The 20,540-nt window shown below is 35.8% G+C and overlaps 1 protein-coding gene across 3 annotated transcripts; it reads left to right on the top strand.

Moving 5' to 3' along the window:
• Positions 1 to 15,894: 15,894 nt before the first annotated feature.
• On the top strand, positions 15,895 to 19,096 carry LOC114274184 (uncharacterized). 3 transcript variants are annotated; one of them, XR_003633320.2, is made up of 3 exons: positions 15,895 to 16,250; positions 16,955 to 17,004; positions 18,820 to 19,096. XR_003633320.2 is itself a non-coding variant. In XM_028216052.2 (3 exons), exons 1-3 carry the CDS (start codon positions 16,110 to 16,112, stop codon positions 18,982 to 18,984), a joined length of 348 nt encoding a protein of 115 aa, XP_028071853.2. In that variant the 5' UTR covers positions 15,895 to 16,109; the 3' UTR covers positions 18,985 to 19,096. The 3 variants fall into 3 exon arrangements, 1 of the variants encoding a protein (XP_028071853.2); XR_003633321.2 differs by having other exon boundaries at positions 18,760 to 19,096; XM_028216052.2 differs by having other exon boundaries at positions 16,955 to 16,996.
• Positions 19,097 to 20,540: the final 1,444 nt, after the last annotated feature.

The following is a 20,540-nucleotide window of genomic DNA, read 5'->3' as shown; positions in this document are numbered from 1 at the left end:
GCATGTATATGAAGCAAATGAGAACTCATCAAACCAGCCAAAAACAGTGAACAAAACATGCCAAAATACACCCAAATAATCACTGAAATGCAGTCAATGCATGCAAAAAAGAGAGGCTTCTTTGGAAGGCCATTCAAGGGGTCGTTAAGCACATATAAGATAGACACTTAGCATGACCAAACCAACTCTGGAAATGAGTTATGACAGCCCTAAAACTCACAAAATTGGCCCTAAAATCAGTCAAGGAAGCATACAATAAAAGGCCCCCTCAAAAGGCCTTGAATGGAATTGTTCTACACATAAAATATGGCCAAAAGGGCCTTGGACAGAGCCAAGGCAGACCCCAAAACTCACAGAATGAGGGCTGAAACAAGACTTCGATGCATGAAAAATAGGGTCTCTTTGGAAGGCCCAAAAGACCCCCAAACAAGACAAGGAGAGAGAGGGTCACCCCCTTCTAATTTTGGCCCTCAAAAATGCAACAAAGCCACTGAAAATCCATTGAATTTCAGTGGCTAAGAGGCCAAACCATGGCCAATGCAAGTGCTCTAATGCATGGCCCTAATCATGAAGAGATGAAGCATGCATAGGGGGAAGATGACCCCAAATAGAAAAATTTCCTTAATAAAACTTGAATAGGGGCTCAAAATAATAACTTTTCCAGTTTATGACAAATCTCGAAAATGTTCACAAGTAAGGCTAAAATATGATGCAAAAAAGGCCCTAAAAGAGAGATAGAGGGCAAGGGGTAGTAGATGGCCTCAAACAGCAAAGAGCCCTTCAACAAAGTTGAAGAGGGACTCAAAATAAGATACTTTACAGTTTGGCTCGAAGCCCAAAAATGCTCAAAAATAAGGCTAATGTATCATGCAAAATAAGCCCTAAAAGAGGGATAAAGCACAAAGGGTGAGTAGAAGACCTCAAACGGAAAAAAGTTCTTCATCAAACATGTCGAAGCCCAAAATAAGATTATTTTCAGTTCATGTCGAAGCCCAAAAAAGTAAGCAAAATGAGCTAATATATCATGCAAAATAAAGCAAGAAAAGGGGAAATAGGGACTCACCCTTGTAGAGCTGACTCTCAGCAAGTTCTTGACCAAAAATATGACTCCCCAAGCTCTTCAAGTGACCTCCAAGGTGCTGGAATGGATGAGGGAGGAGATAGGCTATGAGGTGTAGGGTAAATGGCCAAGAAAAATTAGGGTTTTGGAGCTTGGAAAAGAGAGATATGGAGGAAGAGGTGTGTAAGCCTTAGCTGGTTTTTCTAACCCTTAGATATGAAGAGGAGGGCCTCTCTTATAGAGAAGAGAAGCCAAAGCTTCTCTTGGAAGCTTCAAAGATCCTCCATACACGTGTATGGAGGATGCACCAAATGGTCCCCAGCTGGCACAACTAGATTACACTCAGAAAGGGAAAAAACAATAAGCAGGCCGGCCAGTTCAAGTGGCCGGCCGGCGACTCCCCCTGGTCGGCCGACCAGTGGTCAAAAGGTTCAAGAACAATTGCTGGTCGACCTACCCAGAAAGGTGGCCTCCCAGATGAGTAGAACATAGCCCTGTGGGGAAAAACCAGAAAATGTGACCCAAGAGAGAGAAAAGCTAGCTTTTAAGCAAGGTTCAAAAGGGTCAAGCAGAATTACTGGTCGGCCTACCCATATTGGTGGCCTCCCAGATGAGCACAACACAATGGTGGTATGAAAAGCCAGAAAATGTGGCTCAAAAGTGGGAAAAACCAGCTTCTTGTCAGAAAAACTGGCTTTTGGAGAGAGAAAATGAGAAAACTGGTTTTTCAGGGAAAGAGGTGGCCGGCCACCATCCTACCACCTCCCTAACAATGAAAATAGGGTCTCTACCAAAAACGGACCAAAACGGATGCAAAACGAAGGTTCGAGGGCCAAAACGCACGGTTCGGGGCCCCGAAAATAGGCTGTTAGGCACCGGAAGTGGCGTATGACCACGAAGGTGGTCTCCAGGGACACAGTGTTCCTCTAAAGGGAGGAAATAAGATGTGTGCCAAAAACCGGAGCAAACGGAGGTAGTTAAGCGGTTCCGAACCGAGGCACATGGCCGACGGCTCCGAAAATCGAAAACTAGGCTCCAAACGGGAAAAATGGCCTACGACCACGAAACGTAGCCTACGGCCACTGAGAGATGGTCTAAAAGACCTCTCCCTCCCTTCGGGAAGAGAAAACAGAGAAAATAGGACCCGGTTCGCAAACCGAGGCAAGACACAAAAGAGCTCCGAAGTCTAGAGGCAAGGCTCGCGGCCGAGACTCCGCAACTTTAGAACGAGCACAACATGAAGCATCACCGAGCGCTCAACTGGTGACATCTGAGTCTTAAGGTCGGTCAAAAATGGGGTGTCTACACTACTGTCCGTCGTAACCAAGGATGCTTGGCTCGGAACCTTAAGTATAAGAGGGGAAGGTCATTAATTGAGCACCTATACTCATCCGATCAAAGATCGACCTATGCTAAACTATGATATGATTTTTATTTACGTTATATGTTCATATTTTGATATATTCAATAAATCTAGAAATTACTTTGTGAAATAAACAAGTATGGACTGTGTCATTTATTTTGGAACGATTTGAACGACACAACCTCCATCCACTAGCATTCATAGAGATATATCACTTAAGCATGTAGCTACATGGTAGGATGCTAAACATAATAAAAACAAAATATGTACAGGCGGGATACTAAAGATATAAATATGCAAGATACTATATACAAAATACAGATGCAATAATAAAAAAAATATTCAAAATTGCACATTTCTAACCTCCCGGATGCGTCCGGAACAATCTGTTTAGCTAGGACCAACCTTCTTCACGCTTCTAGGGGCCTTACTCAAAAATTCTGCTGAAATTTGGGCCATAACTCAAGTATCTGAAAATTTTGGGACAAATTGCAATTTTCAAAACTCAGGGAATATTCTGTTGACATCATAGAATATTTTGTCCAGATTGAAGTCGTTTATCTACATCAGCAATGACGCCATCACTACATCACGTTGACATCATCCTCCACCAAAATCATAAACAAAACATATAACTAAGAGGGTTTGAACCTAGGATCTAAGCCTCCAACACTCAGCATCTTAACCATTAAGCCAAACAAAGCCTTTTGTTATGCTTTCTCTCTGATAATATTTAAACACTAAAACCAGAGAGCAAATTACCCAAGGCCAGATATCCGGTTGGATGTCTGGGAGAACGTCCGGGTGGTTGTCTGGGCGAACGACTGGTAGTCACTCTTTGCTCAATTTTGGTAAGTTTTGCTGAGATATGAACGAGAATTGTTTCCAAAAATTCACCTTTAAAAGAAAGGATTTTGATTAACAAACTCTTTTCCTAACACCCTCAAGCCTATGGAATAAGCTTTAAAATCTCAAAAAATGGTTTGAATTTAAGCTTCAATGTAGCTTTTGAATTGGTTTCAGTAAAGTAAAGGGTATATTAGTGAACAAGCTCTTGGGTGTAAGTTATATTCTCACAAAATATATCTCAAGTAAAATTGGTTTTTCTCTCTCAGACAACTTTCTTTTGCAAAGAAGCTTTTTTTTCTCTCTCCCTGACTTCTCCCCCCTCCTCTCAAAACCAATTCTCACCATTTTATAAAACAAAATTTTCCCTCTCTTACCACACCCAATAATACCTCACAAACCACATGGAAACACATGAGGCTTCTCATAAGCCATGTGATTTCACAAGCCATGCAGTCATCCCACGAAGAAATGAGGCCAAATTTTTTTCAAAAATGGCTCTGTTTTCCAAATTTTTATCCAGAAAAAGGTTTTTAACATGTTTAAAATAATTTGGTCAAAACGGATGTAAAGTTGGAATTAAAGCTTAATTTGACTTTTCTGCTAGGAAATTCATCAAATAGCATTTTTCAATTTTCATCATTTGGGTGATCGAAAGAAAGCGCCTAAGTCTTATGGCCGGTCAAAATAAGGTGTCTTCAGTTGTCTTTTTTAACAGAATTCGAAGTCATATCTTGACGTGAGTGAATGTCAAAGCCCAAAGATGACCCTTTTGACAAGGTCGTAAGACTTGGGCAAACAAACAAGATGCAAATGCAATTGGTTGAAACTAAAGGTTGCCTATGTATCTCTTTACAAGGAATCAAACCAATGTAGCTCAGGTGTAGGATGCAAATGATATGCTCCAAATACAATTGAAAGTTGGACTTACATGCTTTGCGAAACTGATTTTTTTTATTTATTTTTTATTCATGATTATGCAATGAAACATAATGGAATGGTGATAAAGATATGGAGGTGGCAACATGAGAGGCAAGCCTCGTGTAATTGATATGAAACATAAAAGGGAACGCATCGTATACAAATGTGCCAAAACACAAATAATAGAGGGAATGCATCACATACAAGTGTGACAAAGCACAAATGACAAAAATAATGCATCCCATACAAATGTGCCAAAGCACAAATGATAGAGGGGATGCATTGCATACAAATATACATACAACACAAATGATGGAAGGAATGTATCGCACATAAATATGCCACGGTAAAAATGAAAGAGGGGACTGCATCGCATACAAATGTGCATTCCACACAAATGATAGAGATGTGTATCACATACAAATGTGTCACAACACAAATGATAAAGGGGGCACATTGCATACAAATATGCATACCACACAAACGATAGGAAGTGGTACACCGCATACAAATGAGCCATAACACAAATGATAAAGGAAATGGATCGCATACAAGTGTGCATACTGCACAAATGATAAAGAGGGTGCATCGTATACATGTGTGCATACTGCACAAATGATAGAGGGGGTACATCGCATACAAATGTGCATACCACACAAATGATAGAGGGAGTGCATCACATACAAATATGCCACAACACAAATGATAGAGAGGGGTGTATCGCACACAAGTGTGCATATCGCACAAATGATAGAGGGGGTGCATCGTATACAAATATACATACCACACAAATAATAGAGGGGGGTGCATCGTATACAAATGTGCATACCGCATAAATAATATAAGGGGCGCATTGCATACAAATGTACATACCACACAAATGATAAAGGGGGTGCATCGCATGCAAATATGCCACAACACATATGATATAGGGGTTGCATCGCATATAAGTGTACATACAGTACAAATGATAGAGGGGGTGCATCGCATACAAGTGTGTCTACCACACAAATGATAGAGAGGGGTACATCGCATACAAATGTGCCACTGTACAAATGATAGAGGAGGGTACATCGCATAGAAATGTGCCATAATACAAATTATAAAGGGGGTGTACCGTATGCAAATATGACACAACACAAATGATAGAGAGGGAAATGTGAACTTGAGATCCAAACGCGTCTCACGCGAGAGAAGGAATAGTGAACTCAAAATCCAAACCCGTCTCGCATGAGAGGAGAAATAGTGAACTTGAAATCCAAACACGTCTCACACGAGAGGAGGAATAGTGAACTTGAGATCCAAATGTGTGTCATACAAGAGGATAAATAGTGAACTTGAGATCTAAACACGTCTCACGCAATAGAAGGAAAGTTGGTGTAACCAATAAGCGTACCTAATCATATTTCATAAGAAAATGGGAAAGGTTTTAACCAAGTAAACTTGAAATCCTAACGCATTTCACGCGAAAGAATGACAAATGGTGTAACTAACAAGCGTACCTAACCGTATTTCATATGGAGAGGTGGAAGTTTTTGACCAAGTAAACTTGAGATCCTAACGCATTTCATGCGAAAATAGGAGATATGGTGTAACCAACAGGCATACCTAACTGTATTTCATACGGAGAGAGGAAAGGTTTTAACCGAGTAAACTTGAAACACTAATGCGTTTTATGCAAAAAGAGGAAAGATGGGGTAACCAACATGCATACCTAACCATATTTCATACGGAGAGGTGGGAGGTTTTAACTAAGTAAACTTGAAATCCTAACGCGTTTCACACAAAATGAGAAAAGATGGTGTAACCAACAGGTGTGCCTATGTGTATTTCATACTGAAAGAAAGAAGGTTTTAACCAAGTAAACTTGAAATTCTAACACATTTCACGTGAAAGAAGGAAAGATTGTGTAACCAACAAACATACCTAACCGTATTTCATGTAGAGAGAGGGACGGTTTTAACTGAGTAAACTTGAAATCCTAACGTGTGTCACAAAAAAAAAAGGACAGATAGTGTAACCAACAAGTGTATCTAACTGTATTTCATAAGGAGATGGGAAAGGTTTTAACCGGGTAAACTTGAAATCCTAACGCATTTTGCGCAAAAAGAGGAAAGGTGATATAACCAACAAGCGTACCTAACCGTATTTCATACAGAGAGAATGAAGGTTTTAACTAAGTAAACTAGAAATCCTAACAGTTTCACGTAAAAGGAAAAAATGTGGAAGATAAAGAGTGTGATGGGATAGATGCAACATGTTGTGCGATAAATGTATGAGAGTGGTGCGATCGTGCGATAGATGCGTGAGAGCGGTTGGATTGTGCGATAGATGTACAACAAAGGTACGATTGTACAATAGATACACAAAAATGGTGCAATAGATATAGAATAGTGGTGCAATCGTGCAATAGATGCTTGAGAGCGGTGCGATCGTGTGATGGATCCACAAGAATTATTGGATTGTGCGATAGATGCACAAGAATGGCATGATCATGCAATAGATACACAAGAGCGGTTGATTGCAAGATAGATGCACAAGAATGGTGCAATCGTGCGATAGATGCACAAGAGCGGTTAGATTATACGATAGATGCATAATAATGATGCGATCATGCGATAGATGCACAAGAGCGATGAGGTCATGCAATGGATGCACGAGAATGGTTGGATAGTGCGATAGATGAACAAGAATGGTGCGATCATGCGATAGATGCACGAGAGTGGTTGGATTGTACGATAGATACACAAGAACGGTGCGATCATGCGATAGATGCACAAAAGCGGTTGGATTGTGCGATAAATGCCTAATAAAGGTGTGATCATGCGATAGATGTATGAGAGTGGTGCGGTCATGTGATGGATACATGAGAATGGTATGATCATGCGATGGATGAACGATCATGTTTTGAAACAAAAATCATCGAACATCAAATGTACAAAATATACACAAATATACACCATTATATATATATATATATTATTTTTTTGTTTTTCTTTATTTTATTTTTCTTTTTCCTTTTTTCCTCTCCTTTTCTTCGGTGTCAAGATCCTCTCTCTGATTTGTCTTTTCCTTTTTCTTCTTCTTCTTCTTCTTCTTCTTCTTTTTCTTCTTCTTCCTCTCTCTTTTATTTTTTTCCTTCTCCTTCTTCGAGCATCGTGTCTAGCACCCAAGATTTCAACATATGCAGCGCCTGACGACACCGTGCCTAGATCCTTCTATCCTTTTTTCCTGGTGCCTCTCTTCTTTGTTTTCATTCTCTACTCCGTCTTCTTCTTAACTAAGGCTTGTGAGACAGACACAGAGCAAAACACTGTGAATCGTCAATCTATAGCAGCTCGAATCTCTCTCTCTCTCTCTCTCTGTCATGGCTTCCTCCTCGTTCTCTCATTCTCTTCCCTAACCTTAATGATTCCTCGATGAGACACCTAACATTGGCTCCTCAGAGCCAACTTAGAGTGCATGTCCCTGTGTCTTCAACTTCTCTAATTTGTCAATTGAACGACTAATGGTGACCAAATCAGATATCGGCGCCAACTCCCACACAAAAAATTGTGAATCGTTAATCTATAGTAGCTCGAATCTCTCTCTCTCTCTCTCTCTCTCTCTCTATCTCTGTCATGGCTTCCTCCCCGTCCTCTCATTCTCTTCCCTAACCTTAATGATTCCTCGATGAGACACCTAACATTGGCTCCTCAGAGCCAACTTAGAGTGCACGTCCCTGTGTCTTCAACTTCCCTAATTTGTCAGCTGAACGACTAATGGTGACCAAATCAGATATCGATGCCAACTCCCACACACTAAACTCGTGTGTAGAGATCATGATTGTTGTATCTAATTTGTCCCGGCGATTACAGAGCAGGACAAATCAGGTACAATGGTTGAGCATATAGCTCTCTCTCTATCAGTGTATGTACCAAGACGCGTGGTGGGATATTAATCAGTTGAAAATGCAGAACGAAGAGCTGAAGCCGAGAGTAATAACCATGGCCTGATTCCTAGCTTCTTGGTCTTCTTCGTTTGACAACCAATGGAGAATAATTTCCTTCAGAAGTCTTACGAGTGCTAAGGTAGGGCCGTCAAGGGCTCTTCAGAATGAATCCTGGGGTTTGTCATTCGATAGTAGAGTTGAGCGATGAAGATATCCGTAAGTGAGATCCGTCTTTACCCTTCGCCGGCGAGCTTTTGCATATCACCGAAATATAAGATAGCGCTAACGCTTTCTTCTCTATTTTTTATTTTTGAATTTTCCATCATTTTTTTTTTGTATTTTTGTTTTTGTATTTTTTTTTATATTTATATTTTGTAAAATTTCGATCGAGGTTTGATCTCGAAAATTAATAAAAGAATTTTATTTTGCACATCATGGCGCGAATGACACAACAATTGACCATGAAAACACTTCGTTTTCAATTTGGAATTAATAATGGTTGCATGAGTGAGTTTTGAACTGGATGCTAAGCCTTCAACAAAATGAAATACAAGATATAACTCAAAAAAACAAAGCAACAAAAAAAAAAAAAATCAACATAAACATACTCATTTACACCTGTTGGATTGGAAAAGACACAAAACTTCATCGTGGGCACGGTTATAAACCTTGCGAGCACGACCAAGTAAAACAATTGCAGGCGCAGTTTAGAATACTATGGGCACGTTGCAAAAACAACAAGATTCAAAGCGAAAACCACCATCTATCAATCGCCTGGTCATCTAGCTGGTCAACCACCCGGTCGACCACCCAAAGAGTGATTCGATCTTCTTTTCCTAATGGGAATTCAATTGGTCGGCTGAGCATCACAGTGTGTGAACATGTATATATAAGCCAAAAGATGTATCTTAATCAAAGAGAAGAGGGTAACCAAAGAAAGTCTTGAATTGGTCGGGGACAATTTTCAAAAGCTGAATCATATCAAAATCATCATGGGAGTGAACTCAGCCTAACTTAGGAGAAAGTTCCTGACAGATAGCTTGGGAGAAAAGTATAGTCCATGCCCCCTGTTCAGTTGATAACCTAGTCAGATGTACTCTTTCCCCTTGTATCCAATCACTGTTTACATTTTTCAACATTAGGCCAGTGCTTGTGAAAGCGATCATCAAATTGTAGAATAACTCCCAACCAATCAGCTCATGCTCTCTCATGCCCCAGAGTATTGAGAATTTATTCCAAAACCCAAAGTAATGGTAGATTTCTCCCATATATATTTTGTAATGATGCCCCTTGCGTGAGCACTCTCAATTTGTTTATGACTTCCATACATGGACCTCGTTTAAATTTGAAGCAAATATTTATGTATGGAATTTTGGCCATGTCATTCTATTTAACTTTGAGCCACATACACACAAGCATACACAAGAAAGACTCTATGAACATAGGCCAAGGCATGCACTTGACACGAAAATATGCACACATTAACAAACATAAGAAAGACTCAATGAGAGAAGATCGAGACACGCACTCATCATGAAAATAACAAAAACCCACAACCAACCCCAAATGCCAAAGAAGAAGAGAAAATACTCAAAGAGACTAATCATTCATTGTGCCCCTAGTATCCCTCATGTTCACTCGTTTATTCAAAAATCACCTTTAGAAATAATGTTTTGCAAAAGGTTCGGTTTCAATTCCCTTTGGGCTCAAGTTGGAGATTTCACTGATAAGTTCAAGTATTAAAAATTTCCCTACCTATTGATTCAAACTAGTTCTTCCTCACCTAACGCAAATATGCTATGTGCAACAGTCATTGTAGCTCATGGATGAATGCGAAGCTAAGGATGAAATCGGAAAGGATATTGGGTCGAACCTTAGGAGGAAGTTGCCTATGTATCTCAAAATGAGAATCAAACCTCATGTACTTCACGGGGGTTAAGGTTCACTAGAGCATTAACACTCTCTTTTTGCGCTCTAACTTTGCTAGAACTGCCCTTTCTGGTTTTCGGCCTTGCGAGCTTCCATTTTTTTTTTTTCATTTTTTACTTTTGCATGCTCTAAGTTTTGCCTAGGTCGCCCTTTTAGGTTTTCAGCCCAGCGAGCCTCTCAAGGGTAGTGTTACAACAGTTTGCAATAAATTTGATCAATAGATATCCTTGCCCTAACAATGAAATTTGCTTTGCCTTGGTTTGAGCTTGGTTCTTTCTTGGCTTGCCCGTGTCGTCTTTCTTTGTTTCATTCCATTTTCAAAGTCAATTCTCCCTACAATGTGGTACCTCCTTGCATCGGCCATTTTGAATTCAGACAAACTTTTTTTTTTCTCACAGTTGATTGAATTTTATTTCAAGGATGCCCCTGGCTTTACGGTTGATTTTTTTCTTTTTTTTGATTTCTTTTTTTCTTTTCTTTTTTTTTTTTGTTTTTTTGATTCATTTCTTTTTTTTTTTTAGTGTGTGATGAAAAAAATAAATGCCACGGGGTGGAATTCTACAACTGTGAGGTCTGAATGTCATCTTGTACCTGCTAACGTGATTGCCAGAGTGTAAAGAACATTTCCCCAGATAGTATAAAATACCACAATTCTGAATCCATCCTCTCAAGTTTCAAAGAAAGAATTGCTTGAAATTTTAGAATGATTATAAAAAACCTTGTGACAATGATTCAGAATTTGTTCGATCTATTTAGGGAATCCTTCTCAATACCCGACCTTATTAGTGAAATCTCTTTCTTATTAGCACATTGGACAACCTACGGCTTTCCCTTTGCTTAATTAAAATTTTGAAAGCTTTTCTTGTTTTCATGAAATCACAAGGAGTACCGTATGCATAATTGAATGATCAAAAACTCGAATGAAGGGTGAAGAATGAAGAACACGGAAAAAGCAACTCAAAACAAAGAGAAAAAAAAAAGACTCAAATGATCAATGACTCCAGAAAAGACAAAGAAAATAAGACTCCAAACTCTATACCCGACTCAACCACCCACAATACACCACTTAAGCATCCCAAACACAAAGGGGTTTTCATTTTCCAAGTACATTGGCAAATCCATGACAAACTTCAAGTAGTCCACTGTTAGGTCAAAACCCATTTTCACTTCAAAGCAACTTTCCTTTCCAATTTCTTCCATCATGCCCCTAGTTCAGAGGGTTCCGTTCAAGTGCTTTTAACAATTGCCCTTAGTTCAATTGACTTTTTCTCAGGGAAAGAATTATTGGCAACTTTGGGATTTTTAGATGGAACTGGCCTTTTCTGAGTGGGCTTTTTGGGATTGAATAGACTGGACTTTGTCAAAGATGGTTTTTTCCAGTGTTGAATGGACTGCAATGTTTTTGACTTGGAGAGGTCAGATTATGCAGAGGGAGATGAGTTAGGCTTTTTCTGAGTTGGATTGGACTGGGCTTTTTTGTGAGTTGGGTATGGCTTCTCCTGGGTTATCCACCAAAATATACAGAATCAGGCTCTTTGAACCCCAGTGAATCAAAACAAATCATGGTACTGAGCATGTCGGTCAAAACAAAGCAAGACATAATTTTTAGCCTCCTAGTTCTGATCTTGCTATAAATTTATCCTTTCAGATACAATCCCCAAATTGTGATTCTTCATCAAACACAACCCTCTAGATTTGGACCCAAATTCTAATTCTAATATGATCCTAAGTTTTGAATGAAAACCCCTTTAAAATTAAGACTCTTTGAAGATTGGGTGCCCTTTTTCCATGATTTCACATTAGCACATAAGCAAGCATTTCACATTCGCACAAAAAAAATATTCCAAACACCCTCGAAGGTTAGGATTTTCCCTGTCCTAGCTTGAATAGATCTAAGGCTTCACTATTCAAACAAATGGTATCATCACATCCTAAAAGGAGAGCATCATATCCTAAGTTGGGAAGGTACTATAGCTCACTATATATACAAGGTCAGTCTGAGGTCGAGATGATCTTGTTCCAAACTTAATAACTTCCATTGCATATATGTATACGAGATATAATGCCACATCATTAACATCATCATCAAATCTCTAAAATTTGTATTCCTTATACTCTAGTTATAAACAAAAGTATTCCACATGCAATTATACATTCAACTTTTCCTAGAATATGAACCTATGGCATGTGGCACTATGAGTCAAATACAATTTAATGCCCTCATGGGATACAAGTTCCAAGGCTTATACTCGGTTATACAAAATGGTTATCGAAACTCATACATGTAAAGCCTTTGACTTGTCAAAATAACAACAAAAGAGAAGAGCCATGTGCCCTCAAAATACACTCCACACCTTTAACTCAGCGGAATCACCACATCATTTCTTACAAAAATCTGTAAGGGTGAGCACAAAGCCTAGTAGGAAGATCTTAACAAAGTATATACATTTTATACAGTCTCCTAAGATGAATGCATATGTCATGTCATGCTCAAAATATATTTCTTTATCTTTTGGAAATCTTATGCACAATTCTAATTTGAAAACATAACAATATAATTCAAGGGGTGGTAAATACGACTCAAGTAATCCCTAGGTTGGTGTATGCAAGTTGGCATATCAAGCACGACCAATCACCACTTTACCAGTTTCTAACCAGAAGGCACGTGGTACCTACTCCGCATATGTTTTTGATCTTCCACCATGGATACTCAAGCCAACTTAGCCAATACCAAACTACACCCCTGTTGCATCGCCCGGGGGGTACCTGAGTGCTATAAACAGTTCGGACTCTCGACTTCTTTGATCTAGTCTCACAAGTGCAATATGAAACATTTATGAGAGTCCAAATCCAGCAAGTTTTATAGAAAATTCATTTTATTGCATAACATTTGCCAGATATGGACTGCGTCATCAGATCTCAGAGTCGGCACCTAACATTTTGGAAAAATTAGGAAACTCGTGACTTGTGTCATGGCTATTGTTCGTCGTAACTAATGATGCTTGGCTCGAAACCTTAGGTATGAAAAAGAAAGGTCATTAATTAAGCACCTCTACTCACCGGATCAAAGATCGACCTCTACTAAATCATGATATGATTTTTAGATATTATATATGTTCATATTCCGATTTATTTAATAAATCTAGAAATTATTATGTGAAACAAACAAGTATAAACTATGTCATTCATTTTGCAATGATTTGATTTCATGTATTTTGAAAATGTTTTGAAGATGTACAACTCAAAGAAAATGAGTTTACAAGCATGAAAATCAATATTATTCTAAATTGAACAACACAATCTTCATCCACTAACATTCATAGATATATATCACTTAAGCATGTAGCTACATGGTATGATGCTAAACATAATAAAAACAAAATATGCACAAGCAGGATACTAAAGATATAAATATGCAAGATACTACAAACAAAATACAGATGCAATAATAAAAAAAATATTCAAAATTGCACAATTCTAACCTCGCTGTTGCATCAGGAACAATCCGTTTACTTAGGACCAACCTTCTTCGTAGTTCCTGTAACGACCTGAAATATCATACTAGAACATACCACAACCATGTTTAATAAAATACAATTAAGTCATCTTTCTCATTGAACTCTGGTTTAGAATTACAATTCCAAGGTGCGAACAATTCATGTCCATTACCAAGTTTAATAAGCTAGAAGACAATTCAAAAGACATTGCCACGTAAGCGAATTCAAATTCAAAGCATTAATTTAAACGACAAAATAAATTTCCAATACTCAACGCGACAGCTTTAAGTCTTCAAAACTACAAATCCTTAGGCTACAGCTCCCAACCAAAAACAAAATGCAGACTCCGAATTACTGCAATGGTGGCACATCACCAGTAGGGTTGAGCTATATGCCCAGTAGAGATACATTTGATAAAGTATCTAATCATTTGAAAACTTACGTGGCACAATTATAACTCACATAGAACTCAAGATTAAAGTTCGAACATTTAAAATAAATAATTAAATCAAACCAATTTGCACATTGCCGGAAAACCTTTATCAATATAGGGAAGTAAACAAGTCACGAATCCCTTGTAGGAGTCCCAACGCAATTCTACATTTTTATTTTTCGTATTTTAATGTTTTCAATAAATTTTTTTTAATATTTTAAGCATATTTTTTTAATTTTTAGACACGCCTAACATAAATATACTTAAAAAGTATAATATTTGTAAAAAAAATATTTAAAAAATACACTAAATACCAAAAAATATAAAAATAATATGAAAATTCAGTACATTTTTTTGTATTTTTTTGTATTTATTAATTTTTTAAAATATTTTTTTCTCAAATATTTTATTATTTGGATACATATCTAAGTAATGTGCATCTAAAAAGTAAAAAAAAAAAATTTGATTAAAATTTAAAGAATATTCACTAAAACCAAAAAAATACGAAAATTAAGAACTTAGTTTTCAGAAAACTAAAACCAAACACACTGATTATTATTATTTTTTTTTTTTATCTTTCTTGAAGTTAATGGTCAAAATTTATGTGAAATATTTTTATAAAATTTTTTAATATTGTAATTAATAAGTGCTCCCTCTGATTTAATTTCTTAACTCCGCCACTGTTTATGGATTCAGTTTTTTGAAGATCTCTTAAACAAGATCAATGTGGATTCTCCTTTTTTGAGGTCTTTTAACTAAGATCGATATTTAATGTGAAATTTTGAGAGGGAGGAGGGGAAAGGAAGGAAGAAAGAAAGAAACGGGATATAATATGCCTATATGTGGACTTTTAAAAAAATTAATTAAAAAATATAATGAATTTAAAAATTAAAAAAAATAAATATATGCTTATCTGTATATTTTTAAATCACTTTTAAATGAAAAAAAATTAAAAAAATGGGAATAAATAGATCTAAATATGGGGATAGAAAGGTTCAAACATGGGGACATTTATGTATAGTTAAAAATATCATGACAGATAGGATAAAAAAAAATGGAGGTACCAAATTTATGGACACATAGGTTCAAATATGAGGATAAAGAAGTTCCGATACGATGATAGATAGGTTAAAAATATGGGGATAGATAGGTCCAGATATAGTGATAAGTTAGTTAAAAACATGGGGACAAATAGATTTGAATAAGTTCAAATATGGGGAAGTTTTTTTTTTTTTTCTTTTTTAAAGATTTGGGGGGCAAAAAGTTTAAAAAGAGGCATATCTGTATATCACTACAACAAAATGCACATTCGGCGACCAAAATTGGAGACTAAAAAAAATTTAGTCGTCAAAAGTTGTGGAATTGGGACCAAAAATTTTTTTAGTCGACAAAAGTAAAACATTTAACTACTAATTTTTTTAGTCGGGGTATATTAGTTATTGGCGACTAAAAAAAATTAGTGGCTAAAAATGCTAGAATTGGCGACAAAAAATAATTTCAGTCGCCATATACTGAGTTTTGGCTACTAAAACCATTTAATCGCTGAATAGAAAATAAAAAATTATTTTTACCTATGACAACCAAAATTTTGGTCACCATAAGTTTATTTTTAGCGACAAAAAAGAATTTTGGTCGCCGTATATTGCGTTTTGGCTCCCCAAATCATTTAGTTGCCTAATGTAAAATAAAAATTTATTTTTTATCTTTGGCGACCAAAATTTTAGTGGTCAAAAGTTTATTTTCAGCAACAAAAAAGAATTTTAGTCGCCAAAGAACTAAAATTTTTGGAGAGAGACATTTTAAATATTTTGGAGGGGTTTATAAAATATTTTCAGCGACTAAAAAATTTGTGTCGCCAATAACCATCTATATAATTAATATCTCATGCTCTCACTCTTCTCTCCAAACCCTAAACAAAACCAGCGCCTCTCTTTCTCTGTCTCAGCGTCCCTTTCCCTCTCCCTCTCTTCAGATTCTGTTTGTTTTTTTTGAACTATCACTCTCTTCAGATTCTTCTCCCTCATCTTCTTTTCATTCAACCTCTCTCTCTCTCTCTCTCTCTCTCTCTCTCTCTCTCTCTATAAACCTACATTCTTGCAGCATCAGATTTGGCCTCGCTCTCTCCATCAATGAACTCGTCGACGGCGGTGGAGGGCTTCCGGCGTCGGCCTTCTAACGTCCGTTCTCTACATTGGCTGAGTAGCTTTGTTTACCCAAACACATTACCAGCCCTAGATCCCCAAATCTCCTCCATTGACAAAGAAGAAAAAGTAAGTATTTTTTTTTTAAAAAATAAATTCTCTCCACTTAACTTGCATTTGATCCCCATGATGAAAAGCTGTGTGATATGAATAATAGGCTTGCTAAAATGTTTTGTGAATGTTGAATAATGGACTTGTTGAAACACATTAGCAGCCTCTGTGATGTTCATACATAATGAACATTTTGCATTGCAAGTGTATGATGAAATGCCCCAATGATTTATTTTTTTATTTTTTAAAACAATGAGATACATGTGAATGGGAGAAAATGGCCAAAACACATGTGAAAATGAGGTGATTTAGAAAACAAAGCATGTGTAATATGTTTAATTAAATTTAAATCTCATAAGCCAACCATTACCTGTGGAATAATATGGTTCTCATTTATGTATTTATTTCTTTTACTTTTCTAATAAACAAAAAGGAGCAGTAGTGAATTAGTGTTAGTTCTTAAATAAGATTTTGTATATATAATGCCTTGTAGTTTCATTGTTTTTGCTGAAACTGTTAGAGAATGCAAGTTGCAGTTTTGGAGAGGAGAAGGGTTGGAGATGTAAAGAGAAAATTGCAGAATATGTTTGGGTTTTAGATCCAATAGATGGAACAAAAAGTTTTATAACTGGCATTTCATCTTTGTATTTCTTAAGTTAAAGTCATTAAGTTTGAACTTCAAATATTTGCTGAACTGATTCTTTACTTGTATTGTATTCCAGGCAAACCCTTGTTTGGAACTTTTATTGCTCTGCTACACAGAGGTAAACCGGTATGAATCATGTGCTATCTGATTGTTTGCAGAAAATGGGGGGAATAAGCGCTTTATTAGTGCATAAGATGCAATTTATACATTAAAATGGAAACAAACTAATCAATTGGGATGTTGGGGCCGACACTGTGTCCCTACTCTGCTGATTTCTGTTACAGAAAATATAGAGAGCAGCATATTTGTGTTTGCCTCATAGGTTGATTACCACTTAAAACATCTATTGGATATGGATGTGGTATAAATTCATACTTTGCGACCTTGATATGAAAATAGAGAATATTGAAAGAAACTATATGCCATATTTCTACGCTAAAATGGAAACAAAGCAATCAATAGGGATGTTTGGCCCAACACACTATGTGCCTACTTCACTGCTTTCTGTTACAGAAATATAGAGAGCAGCATATGTATGTTTGCCTCATAGGGTGATTTCTGCCTAAACCTCTATTGGATGTGGATGTGGTATAAATTTATACTATGCAACCTTGCTATGAAAAAAGTAATATTGAAAGAAAATATACGCCATAAAATGAAGGGGAAGAAACTAAATGCCCTTCTTTTTCTTTTTTTCTCTTTTTTTTTTTTTTTTTTTTTTTGTGTGTGTGTGTGTGTGGCTTGGTTGAGTTAGGAAAATGAGAAAGAAATGAATAGCTATTAGTGAACTCATTTGATCTAGTGCTATTTATTTGATTTAGGAAATTTAAATGCTATCTATGTTTGGTCCTCTATCATTCTCTTTAAGGAACCATTACTTGTCATAGCTTAATGAATAGTTTCAGGGTTATGATGCATGGCTGTAATTTCCATGGCACTGGTTCTTGATTCTGAATTTTGGTTGCACCTTCAGTTTGAGTAGCTAGTTGAAAGAAACTTCGAGTACTAGAATGTTATTCAGTTTATACTACAGAGTTATCATTTTACTGTTCTGTGCCTAGATTTATTGAAGATGCATTTGGACGCTTAAATCTGTTGTTTGTTTACAAATCTAGTATTTGTTAAAGACCAATAAAGGAATGAAGCCAATAAAAAATGAAAGGCATAATTTCTTCCCTCATGATATCATTCTTTTTTTATATATATAAATATTCTAAAGTTCTTAATTTTGGATATTTAGAATATAGCTTAGTTGTATCAAGCCCTTTTCTCTTTGTCAAACCTTCAAAAAAAAAAAACAATGAAAAACCTCTTTAGATTTTTAATGTATTTTGATCCACATAATCTGATTTGCTTTTGGAATTGAATCAATTGCATTATTGGTAACCACTGGAAATAAGAACCTCAAACTGAAATTGGTGGGTATTGAATTAACTCACAATTAAACATGATCACAATTGCCATTATAGATTAAGTAGTGACTTTGGCCAAATTATAACCTCTTTTCTTGTATACTCTTTTGTTATGAACCTACTCTTTTGCGAGATGTAGACTCCTCTCTGCCCAGTTCAAAGAGGATCAAGCTAATGATTGGTTTATTAATGAGTGGCGGCTACCATTATCTGTACTGAAGTCTCATGCCTCTGCATCAACTATAATTGCTAGTTATATTTCACCAGGAATGTAGGCATGAAATTACTTAATCCTAAGCTGTCATCAGATCTGGTGTTTACTGCTTTTTAACTTTACATTCCCTCTCATATTGCCATAAAAACATAAGAACCTAATATATGGAGTTTCAAGGTATCCCGAACAGTTAGAATTTTGATATTGATGTTTTAGATGTATGTTTTTACGGCAGTCATCATTTTTGTTGAACAGGAAATCATCCCTTTGATTTTGATCCTTTAACAGTTCTCATTGCTTTGTGAATGCAAACAGTTAAGAGAGGCAGTGTTGACTGGGAAAACAGAATCAAGGTTGGCCAAAATGGGGTTTGGTGATGAAGCATCGAAGATCATTGCATCTTTAAGGTGTGCTCTTGTTGAAGTTGAAGCTGCAACACAAGCAAATGACACCAATCAATCTTTAGAAAAATTGTATTAATAGGTAGAAAGTTAGAATTATTAATTTTATAATTGTAATAATTTGCTAAGTATAATATATTAGAATTATTAAATTTATAATTATTATAATTTGAAATGTCAATTTTATTGAATAAGTGCTAATGGTTAATTTTTTTTTTTTTTTTTTTTTTTTTACAAATTGCTTTTGCATGGGCTATTGTGTATATTTATTTTTGTGTACGAAGAGCATTTGTTCTGTATATGGAAGACATATTTTTGTACAATCCTATGTTGCAGAAATTCAGTTATTTTGTATCTAATATTTAATTTAGATGAATTATATTTGGTTGGTATGGATTTATATGATATTTGCAATATGATGTTACAAGTTAAAGTTTTTGGATATATTATTGATAATTGATTTAGATTATAATTGATAGATGTATTATTCTGTATATGTACAGGTTGCATTGATAATGGAATACATATAATTTAGAAATTAATGAAAAATATTTAATTTGTGCATTCAAAAAAAATTAATAAATAGAGCTTTTGGCGACTAAACATTTAGTAGCCAAAAAATAAAAAAGGAACTTGTTAGCGACTAAACAGTTAGTAGGCAAAAAAAAAATGGAAGTTTTTGGCGACTAAACATTTAGTAGCCAAAAAATAAAAAGGAACTTGTTGGCGACTAAACAGTTAGTAGGCAAAAAAAAAAAATGAAAGCTTTTGACGACTAAAAAATTAGTAGCTAAAAAGATGCACTATGATTTTAGCGACTAAAAAATTGGTAGCCAAAAAAGTGTCATGTTTTTAGCAACTAAATATTTCAGTCACTAAAACAAAAAGCACACTTATTGAAAACTTTGGACGATTAAATTTTTAGTCCCCAATTGCCAACTTTCGGCGACTAAAAAAAATTAGTCGCCAATACCTTCCCTTTTGGCAAGTAATTGTTCAGTCGCAAATTTAAGACTTTTGGCGACTAAATTAAAGCCTATTTGTCCCTTCTTTTTTTTTTCTCATTTCAACGCCTATCTATACATTTTCAAGTTAAAAATATTTTTTTTTCTATATCTCTCCCTATTTTATTTATATTTTATTTTATTATTTTTAATGCCTTTAAAGAACCTAAACATAAAAATACTACCATTTTTTTTTATTTACATTAAAATTTCAATAGGTCATAACTTTTCGCTCGATGATCTATTTCCATGTAAATTTTTTATATACAACAAATATAGCCAAAGACAGTTTCATCACTTATTTTTACAGGAAAAAATGCTTCTTTCGGCATTGAATTTGAATTTTTTTCACTTAAATCATGAGATGCAAGATCGAAAAATCTATCTATACAAATTTATATATATATGTAAATTCTATAGGTTGATCTTGTTTTAAAGATCTTGAAATTGTGATTCCGGAAATATTAATTCTATTAAAATTAGACGTGTAGAACTCATGTTATAGAATTTTTAAATTTTTTAATACAAAATACATATAAAGGGCAAAGATATTTAGAATTGTCTTTCCCAGTCAAATTACCAACTAACAAATGTCATGTATATATCCTTATAACCAATAAAGATCAAAGCT

Source organism: Camellia sinensis, chromosome 5 (assembly GCF_055761805.1).
Source record: "Camellia sinensis isolate YWXY chromosome 5, ASM5576180v1, whole genome shotgun sequence".
NCBI classification, from domain to species: domain Eukaryota; kingdom Viridiplantae; phylum Streptophyta; class Magnoliopsida; order Ericales; family Theaceae; genus Camellia; species Camellia sinensis.
The sequence above is the reverse complement of the archived record's forward strand: the minus strand, read 5'-3'. Positions and strand labels throughout refer to the sequence as shown.